This window comes from Cyprinodon variegatus, unplaced genomic scaffold (assembly GCF_000732505.1).
Source record: "Cyprinodon variegatus isolate N-32 unplaced genomic scaffold, C_variegatus-1.0 Scaffold224, whole genome shotgun sequence".
In the NCBI taxonomy this organism is placed as follows: Eukaryota; Metazoa; Chordata; class Actinopteri; order Cyprinodontiformes; family Cyprinodontidae; genus Cyprinodon; species Cyprinodon variegatus.
In genome coordinates this window covers 152,645-162,768 of record NW_015150677.1, presented here as the reverse complement: position 1 = coordinate 162,768, position 10,124 = coordinate 152,645, and the positions used below count along the sequence as shown (strand labels likewise).

Genomic DNA, 10,124 nt, shown 5'->3' with positions numbered 1-10,124 from the left:
CTAAATGTTCCTCTCTGGAGAAGACCAAACACAGGCTGCAGAATGAGATTGAAGATCTCATGGTGGATGTGGAGAGGTCTAATGCTGCTGCTGCTGCTCTGGACAAGAAGCAAAGGAACTTTGACAAAGTAAGTCCTGGTGAATAAAGGTTCTCAAAGTTAGGGGTAAATACCAGAGCTTTTTTGTGGGATAGCAGTGTTATTTTTACTATATTTTCAGAGGTAAATTTAAATGAAACTTTATTTTCCTAAGACTATTAAGTCTTTTAAACTAATCGATGAAAGAGCAGTCAGAATTTGTTTTAAGGAAAATCACTTGTCGGGCTACAGGTTGTAGAAGCTTCACCTGAATATATTTGCCAGAACTTTAACCCTAAAAACCACTTTTGCTTCTGTAAGGTGAAAGCTCTGTGTTTACACCTTTAAGCTTTGTCTCTTTCCTGAGAAAAGATCACTCTGAACAAACACTTTAAATAACACTTAGGTTAAGGTTTCATAGAGAATTGTAATGTTACTCAGAGCAAATAGACTGCATGGATAAAAGGGTACCATCGGTGTCAGTTCGTGGGAAAATCAGCAGCAGCACAGAATAATGGTCTAAAGCAGCATCCTATACATTTTAAAGGGTGCCACATTATCACATTATCACATCATTACATCAGACACATGTTTGTAAATGAGGAGACATTACTGGCTCCAGCCATATCACGATAATAAGCAGTGCTCTTAGATCAAGGACAATCAAAATTCTGTTAAGAATAATCCACTCCGTCTGTTCTTCCATTTCATTCCCAAATCTTTGTTACGTACATAATGAAGATCGTTACTTTCTGTTCTGACACAAGAATTGTCCTAATTAGATAAACTGCTTGGTGATACATTAGTCTTGGTAAACTTAGAGTTTAACAACCACAAATGAATAATAATAACACTTCAGTTCAAACCACTACATTATACTGTATTTGAAGTTTTCTCCCCTAATCCAAAGCCTTTTCTCTTTCCATTTAAGTGATTTATAATAATGATTCACCTATCCTTTCACTGTAGGTCTTGTCTGAGTGGAAGCAGAAATATGAAGAGTCACAGTGTGAGCTAGAAAGCTCCCAGAAGGAAGCAAGAGCTCTGAGCACTGAGCTCTTCAAACTTAAAAACTGCTATGAAGAATCTCTAGACCATTTGGAGACAATGAAAAGAGAGAACAAGAATCTTCAGGGTAAGGCCCGCTGCATAGAATTAAAAAAAGTTATCTGTATAATTAAATCACCTAAAGATTTTACTCTGCTTGGTGTTACACAGAGGAAATTTCTGACCTCACTGAGCAACTTGGTGAGAGTGGAAAAAATATCCATGAACTGGAGAAGCTACGAAAACAACTGGAGCAAGAGAAGAATGAGATACAGTCTGCTCTCGAGGAAGCAGAGGTAAACATCTTTGTTTGGGGAGAATACATTTTTCAAATAACAGTGGAATAAACATTTCTAATGGGTAATTAAACACGGTCTTCTAAACTAGGCTTCCCTGGAACATGAAGAGGGTAAGATTTTACGCTCCCAGCTAGAGTTCAATCAGATTAAAGCTGATATTGAACGCAAACTGGCTGAGAAAGATGAGGAGATGGAGCAGTGCAAGAGGAACCTGCAGAGGACAATNATGAGCTAGAGAAGATACGGAAGCAGCTGGAGCAAGAAAAGTCTGAGATACAGACAGCTTTAGAGGAGGCAGAGGTATACTGTATATATAAAACCTTCCTTAAAAATATTTGTGTTTGGTTAAAATACAGAAATAATCTAAACTATTATATATCTACAGGCCTCTCTTGAGCATGAGGAAGGGAAGATTCTGAGAGTCCAGCTCGAACTGAACCAAATCAAAGCTGATTTTGAACGTAAGCTGGCTGAAAAAGATGAAGAGATGGAACAAGTAAAGAGAAACCAACAGCGAATGGTGGATACTCTTCAGAGCTCCCTTGAGTCTGAAACCCGCAGCAGGAATGAAGCGCTTCGATTGAAGAAGAAAATGGAGGGAGACCTCAACGAGATGGAGATCCAGCTGAGCCAAGCCAACCGGCAGGCAGCTGAGGCCCAGAAACAACTCAAGTCTGTTCACTCACATCTAAAGGTCAGAGAACAAGAGAAGAAACTAAATGCTGATGGGATTTTCTATATTTATCCGTAACTGATTTATATTCATATTTTCGTTCACTTTCGCCAATTAATTAAAGGATGCTCAACTTCAACTTGATGACTCTCTCAGAGCCAATGATGATATGAAGGAAAACATTGCCATAGTTGAGAGACGCAACAACCTACTTCAGGCTGAACTGGAGGAACTGAGGGCTGCTCTGGAGCAAACTGAACGGAGCCGTAAACTGGCTGAGCAAGAGCTGCTGGATGTTAGCGAGAGGGTGCAGCTACTGCATTCACAGGTGGGGTTGCATCTAAAAGGTCACAATATTTCCAATATAAAGTAATGCAGTTCTTACATTCTGCAATATCCTATTTTAAAATGGTTCAGAATACCAGCCTGATAAACCAGAAGAAGAAGCTGGAAGGTGACACGGTCCACCTTCAGACTGAAGTGGAGGAGGCTGTTCAGGAATGCAGAAATGCTGAAGAGAAGGCCAAGAAAGCCATCACTGATGCTGCCATGATGGCAGAGGAGCTGAAGAAAGAGCAGGACACCAGCGCTCACCTGGAGCGTATGAAGAAGAACATGGAGCAAACCATCAAAGATCTGCAGCACCGTTTGGATGAGGCTGAGCAGATCGCCATGAAGGGAGGCAAGAAGCAGGTCCAGAAGCTGGAGGCCAGGGTGAGTGTAATCAGTTCCCTTTTTACATTAATATTAGGTTAACAGAAAGATGTACATATATTTACTCCATCTTCTTTGATCCTTATGCAACTGGGATAATAAAGGCTTTATGTTATAATGTTTACAGGTGAGGGAGCTTGAGAATGAAGTGGAGTCAGAGCAGAAGAAGAGTGGAGAAGCAGTAAAGGGAATGCGCAAATATGAAAGACGCATCAAGGAACTCACATATCAGGTGATTTTTAAATCCAAAAGACATTTATACAACTGTTAGGCATCCATCTCTATCAAATATGTATGTCACATGTACTGTAAGCTTTCTGCAGCACATACTGTATAAGACTGAACATCAGATTCATAAACCACATTTTCTTTTCCTGTTCTTGCAGACTGAGGAGGACAGAAAGAATGTTGCACGCCTGCAGGATCTGGTTGACAAACTGCAGCTCAAAGTGAAGGCATATAAGAGAGCTGCTGAGGAAGCTGTAAGTGTATGATTTCTCTGAGATGAGAAGGACTTTTGTTTTCTTGATGCCATTTCTTTCTCTGTTCTCTGAAAAGCATTAACTGATGGGCTTCAAGCACTTGTTGGACTCCAAAGACTCAAAGCCACTTGTATATTTTGAATATTACTGTCACTCTAAAAGCTATTCAGAGGCACTCTAAAAAATACTTGTAACCTGTATTCATCTTATGATTATGTTAGTGAAGATAACCCATGCTGGTCTAATTGAGCTTGTTTTATCCTGCAGGAGGAGCAAGCAAACACTCATATGAGTAAATTCCGCAAGTTGCAACATGAGCTTGATGAGGCCGAAGAGAGAGCTGACATTGCTGAGTCTCAGGTCAACAAGCTTCGTGCCAAGAGCCGCGATGTGGGGTCAAAGGTCAGAGACTCCTCCAGATTTGAACACGAAAAATGATTTAAAGTACTGCTGCCCCCTTACTTTTTTTGGGTTCTTCTAAATGCTTTCTATTTCTAGCTGATTGAATTTCAAACAAAGTATTAAGTATATGTACGGAAGGAATACTGTGAGTCAGCTACTCAGTTCATTTCTCAAATAATGGTTAATAAATAACCATTTAACACAAACATCAGTTAAGTTTTCATAAATGTGTTTCAGAACATTCAACTCAATTAATCACTTCTGTGAGATTTGGAGCTTTAAATGATGTTAAATCATTCAGCCCTTTTTTTACAGATCAATTTTATTCAGTGGTTTTATGTTTTGATAGGACGTTAGTGAATTTGACCATGTTTAGCTTCTAATTTTGAAGATGTGCCCTTTGAAATTAGACAAAAAAAAACAGATATAGAAGAAAGAAAATAGAGGAAGTGCAGAGTGCAGAGTATAGGAAGACCAAGTATTAGTTTTCTAAGATATATTTTTGCTTCAGAGCAACTTGTCTGTAAAATTGATATCAGCATTTGATTGATGCATACATTTATTTGGAAATTGCACCCATTTTAAAAAGTTGGATGATACTGAAATTATTTTACATATAGAATTATGAATATAATATAAATATAAAATGCTGTAAATGAGGCTTACAAGGCCATGTAATTAATTGGGCTTCAACAAATTCTTTAAAAACATACACAACTTATTTAAAGTAAACCTTTTGACTTTGATTAAATGTGATTTACAAAAACAAATATATATGAAAAATATCTCCACAATTATTATGCAACAAAGAGAAATGATTTTGATAAACCCAGCTGACTTTAAACAGGAATATTTTATTTTAATTTATGTGAGACAATGAGAGAGAGAGAGAGGATATGCATCTTTTTATACAGTCAATATAAACATCTGGTTGCAAAGATAAATGGAGGACGACATACATTCTAGATGGTTTCAGATGGAACAAATGGTTTGTTCATGGAATGATGGTAAAATGAAAGCTTAAGAACAGTCAGATGTCTGCATGGTTGATTCCTAAGTGACTGTTTTTGCATTAAGGTGGCAGTGTTGTTATATTTATCCATAGATTTGTTGATGTAGTTGATCAGTGAGATTATTCCCCTGAGTTTTGAAAAAGGAATCATTGTGATAAGGAAGCACTGTAATGTAAATGTCCTTCCCTTTAATAATGTAATCATGACTTTATCCATTTCATTCTGTCCTACATCATCTAGCCCTTCAACTCAGAAAATGTGTGTTTAAGACATTGAACCAAAATATGGGGAATGCTTTAGCTTTTAAAAAAGTCATGAATACAGCACTATAATTATCTTCTACTGCAACACATACCATCATATACAGCCTTTGTGTCACTTGTTGTAACTCTTCCCAAGTGTTTTGTCACTTATCCATTTCTCATTGTTCCATTTTTTTTGTCTTCATTCTTCATCACAGAAAGGGCTAGATGGGGAGTGAAACAGTGATGGCCACCTAAGACCTTTGGGATCTTCTGTGATGTAGTCCCCTTTGTCTGCAATGTAACTCTGTAGAATAAAGCAAAATGCATTCAAATTAACCAGAGGAGTCCTCATTCATTTTGTTCACAGACGGATAAATGTCCCGTGTTAACCTACATAATAACAATAGCATTATTTAAATTACAAAAAGGAGGTACACACAAAGCCATTTAATCTGAATTTCTTCATCCCACAACCACAAACCTAATTGTTTTTTTGGGGATATTTTTTGTAATAAGAACACAAATTAGCTCTTAACTGTAAAATGAGGAAGACTTTGAATGTTTCTTTTTACTACGATGCACATTTACTCTCAGACTCCTTAAAAAAACTGTCTTACTCATTGCTTTTAGAAGTCACTGTAGATGCTGCCCATAATTGTATAATTTAATCTCTGTATGAATACAGATGTTTTTATGACTTCTGAGGTTTTTCAGAGAATACTAGTGAATTAACAACATTATGAGGATAAATAGATATGAAATGGAATAAATATAAGACATCTGCATACCTACCAACACTTGATCATTCACCAAAGCTAACAGAAAGAATAATGTCGAAATAAAAATCATAAGAAGTTCCATTTGCAGTTAGGGGGAACTGACTGCAGCTAACTATTGCTGTAAAATATTGGCAGAAGCTCACAAAGACAGAGTGGGCTGAGAAATAAGTAGTTTAATTCTGCCACCATGTGTTGGAGCTGTGTATGTCTTCATACCTTATAGATATTCTATGAATGGCTCAACTGATCAGCAACTGATCAGCAATAAAACAACTGATCAGCAATATTGACATCCTATTGCGGAAAATTGCGGCAGAAATTAAAAACTTAATATAAAGCAGATAATATTAGTAGCCCCTTTCACTTAGAAAACAGAATGCACATCTCTATGTTTTCAGTTTTGCATGTTTTTTTTTTTTGTTAACTGAATTGGGAATTAATTAAATTTGTCTTACATACTTTTTTAATTTTCTTTGTTCAATGGAAAATACCACTTTAAAAACATGACATATTTTTGTACACTTGATACCAAACTATTTTTAGAAAAGGTAAAAAATTTATAATTTTAATAGAAATATATTGTAAAACAAAATATGATTTTTTTTACTTTTACTAGGGTTATAGTAAAAAATCATAGGCTGTAGGGAGGATCGTAAGCAGTGCTGGGTTGCACTTGAGTTTTATTTCGTTCCTCTACATACCAGTAAGTTTGACATTCAACAACAAGGTGGATGATGTTTCCAATTTAACCCAAATGTGTATCATAAAGACAGAAATAATCTGCTCACATCTAGACTCTGACAATATCTCTCAGAACCAACTTCAGTATTTGGTGTGGTCTAAATTTTACATTTAGCCATTTTGAAGAAAAATTTTAAATTTATTAAATTAAAATTTAATCTGTACAGTATGGCAGTATGTTTAGAAAATATGCATTTGCGTACTTCAGATACACCGTTTGGATTCTTAGTGATGATCATTCTCCTGTTATGCACATATCAGGTTGCAGAATAAAAAAAAAATAAACGTCCATAAATAGTTAAAAATGTAAGAGTTTTAAAAACGTACGCAAATATTGCTACAATGCAACTATTTAGTTCAAAATTTTAGGTATTAAATGTAAAAATTAGGTGACAGTGTGTATATAGGGCTGTTCAAATAAGAACATTACAGAGTCATGTAAAGAAAATAATAATAAAAAAAGCTTGCAGTAAAACATTAAATATGATAGTAAAAGACAATTTTTGTAAGTTGGCCACATATAGGTGGTACGTAAATTCTTGTTAAGTGAATATTGCTAGATTTTTTTCAGCCTTAATTCGATAGTTAAAAAAATCCGGCTCCAAGTGAAACTTCGTAATACTGACTAGGAACATTGCTTACTTAATGCAACAAATACAGCAAAGGTCTTTCTGTATTGAGTAACAGATTTGGGGTTAAAATATAACCTTACAAATAAATAAAATCTTAAACATAAAACGTGCACATATGCAAAAAGATAAAGAATTTATCAGAAGTAGCATCATGAATGGAGTACAATGAAGCCTACCATACCTCAGGTATCTGCAGCTGCACCCGGCGAACTGTTGGCACTCTTTGATAGGGTGAATAAAGGACTGAGGGAAGATTGATCTGAGTTGGCACCAAACGCTGACCTTTATCTCATGTGACTCCGTCCTCCACACATATTCAACCACCTAAGAGAGATAATAGGAAAACAAAAGAATCATTTCAGCCATGCAATCCAAACAACATTTTTTGCTTAATTGTCTCAGTGATTAATGATAAGAGTTGGATGATATTAGCATTGTATCACAGGCATTACTTTAATTGATTATTAAATAGAACACTAACATTTACCAAGGGTCAAAACCCTGTTTAGCTGAGAGTAAAACCTGTTTCAATCATGACGCCATCTGTTGATTCTACCAAACAACAACTGCACTGCGCATGGGAAGAGTTTTAAAACGATCGCATGAGCTAAGATTTCTAATTGGATTGAAACAGCTGAGAATGAGACTCAGTACAACAATGGGAAATCAAATTCTCAGAGACGCTAACATTTATGGAAACACTGCAAAGCATCACACTTCAACAAAGAGTTAATCTAAAAGGAATTAGAAGAAGGAATTCTTCAAACTTATTAGGAATCACATTCCAATTTGCATTTATGTACCACTTTCAGCATCAGTTTAAACTATTGACCTTTTCAATCATTCCTCAGTACTTCGATAAGCATCAAAAGAAACCATTAAAATAAAATATGCTTTTGCAATTTTGAAAGATAGAAACACATTTTGACAAAATTAACAAATGTGTATTAACTTAAAGGGTTAAATAAAAAATAAAAATATTAAACAGGATTCAAACCACGAAATGATTGCATTAAGTGATTACTTCCTTAAAGATCAGTCCTTGTAATTTAAATTGAGTTTATTCTAAATAATTTAAAGTAGCTTAGTAGAAAAAAATTGCAGTTTAGTTAAGCCTGAACTTTAACCTTTTTTAAATGATATTTTTGGGGGAGAATTTTTCCACAATATTATTATAAATTTACATAAAAAATAAACTGAACAGTAAAGGTTATGGTCAGTGTTAGAGGGCTATAAGAGTAATAATAGCAATTGTCTTCATGGGACAGAGCATTCTTGGTGCAGTGCACCTGCTTCCTCACATCTATCATGACAGACTATAGCTCAACTTTGTTGCTGCCCTTCCAAGCTGTCCTTCAGTCGCAGGGGAAAAATCTAGAGAAGAATTTCATGGGGTTATCTTTGTCCACCAGGCCAGAGGAGATGGAACAATGGCATGATGACATGATGAGACTGAGCTGTAAACCTGTTTGGGCAGAACAGTGCTGAGTGATAATTATTATTAGATTTCACTGAAGACACCTACGATTCTTCATTTAACTCAGCAGCGAGTTTAGATACTCCTCTCCCCCCACTTTGCTGAAATTTTGCTTTAAGATTAGGAATCTTAACCAGGTTAAATAGAACAAATATTTTCCCAAAACAAACTTTCAGACAAATTAGCCTTAATCTTGGTATTTAATCCTATTCGTCTGCCATTCATCTATTTGGGGGGGAAAAAACACCTTCATAGATGACTTATACTAAAAAAGAAAAAGTGAAGTTAAGATTTTTTTTTTTTTTTGGCACATTTTTGCTGCTGTTAACATTTTGTTATTCAAACAATTCACTTTTTTTAATAGAAAACAGCAAAATATATTACTGAAACAAAAGGGATGAAAAGTACATTACATATTCAAGTGTTATCAACTTAAGTTGGAATGAAAAACATAAACAAAATCCTATCTTTCTATCTTGACAAAATGATAAATTTTAAAAGAACTATAAAAAAATATATATAAAGCAGTGATAAATCTATAACAACCAAAAAGAATCATTGGAACAAAGTCACCTCTTTTGATTGAAATGAACTCCTGATGTCAACCCTGGCCCTGAACCCCACCTCTTGCCCTCCCCTTTCATTCTACCATGTATTGTCCTCGCCTTGTTAGTCACAAGGTTACAGCAACAAATAGCAGCAGTTCATCCTGCCCAATTAGGACAACGCTTTTATAATGTGCAATCTTTCTCCAAATATTTATGCCATATTTGGTGGATCAACTGACTTTATTTAAGGAGACACGGCATCTGTCAGGCCTAGCATTTTCTGGGATTACAGGTTGGGAGCAAAAGGTAAGGTAGACATTTATTATATCATTCAAAGCAATTTAAAGCAATTTAATTCCTTATGTGGTCCTCCAGTAAACTTCTTATCTTGTACCTCTAATGACAAATAAGGATTTCTAGAAGATAATATTTATTAATTCTTTGGTGATTTTCCTCTGGTTTGCAACAGCAGTATTGACTGATCCCGATCTTCTCTTGAAGCTTAACCTGACCTAGGTAAAAACAAGTTGTGTCTACAACTGTGCTTTTATTATATAATGAACAATACTGATAATATGACAGGGTTATTTTTAATTTTATTGGCCTTACAGCTCAAATATAGATTCTATTCTTTTTTTCCCTTTTTTTAAGCATCTTATCTCTATGGCTGCTAAAGCAGTAGTGGTGTCTTTTCGATTTGTTTACTCAAACAAAGTGAACTGAAAGCAATAAATATTATTGAGATTAAATGATAAAACATCCTACTATTTTTTAATTATACAATTAAATCAAAGACTTTACAAGTCCTCTTGGAAATATTCAGCACAGATGAATATTTTTGTCCTAAACTAAACATGTTTACCTTCATACCAGGTTAAAACATGGGTGATGCTGCCATGGCAGAGTTTGGGGCTGCTGCTCCTTATCTAAGGAAATCTGATAAGGAGCGTCTGGAGGCCCAGACTCGTCCCTTTGATATGAAGAGAGAGTGTTTT

The 10,124-nt window shown here is 35.4% G+C and overlaps 1 protein-coding gene and 1 long non-coding RNA gene across 3 annotated transcripts in view; both read left to right on the top strand.

Moving 5' to 3' along the window:
* The window catches only part of LOC107088601 (myosin-7-like), a 14,476-nt gene extending 9,188 nt beyond the window's left edge, over window positions 1–5,288 (top strand). Inside the window, exons 28-37 of the mRNA XM_015380883.1 lie at window positions 7–128; window positions 1,047–1,212; window positions 1,296–1,420; window positions 1,809–2,117; window positions 2,221–2,424; window positions 2,514–2,810; window positions 2,938–3,042; window positions 3,197–3,292; window positions 3,560–3,694; window positions 5,168–5,288. Of these exons, the coding sequence (XP_015236369.1) occupies window positions 7–128; window positions 1,047–1,212; window positions 1,296–1,420; window positions 1,809–2,117; window positions 2,221–2,424; window positions 2,514–2,810; window positions 2,938–3,042; window positions 3,197–3,292; window positions 3,560–3,694; window positions 5,168–5,188 (1,580 nt within the window). The 3' untranslated portion in view covers window positions 5,189–5,288. The remainder of the gene's footprint in view (window positions 1–6; window positions 129–1,046; window positions 1,213–1,295; window positions 1,421–1,808; window positions 2,118–2,220; window positions 2,425–2,513; window positions 2,811–2,937; window positions 3,043–3,196; window positions 3,293–3,559; window positions 3,695–5,167) is intronic.
* Window positions 5,289–8,224: 2,936 nt separating this feature from the next.
* On the top strand, window positions 8,225–10,124 carry LOC107088604. 2 transcript variants are annotated; one of them, XR_001481385.1, is made up of 3 exons: window positions 8,225–9,435; window positions 9,602–9,645; window positions 10,003–10,124. It is a non-coding gene; the product is annotated as an uncharacterized LOC107088604 (long non-coding RNA). The 2 variants fall into 2 exon arrangements; XR_001481384.1 differs by having other exon boundaries at window positions 9,599–9,645.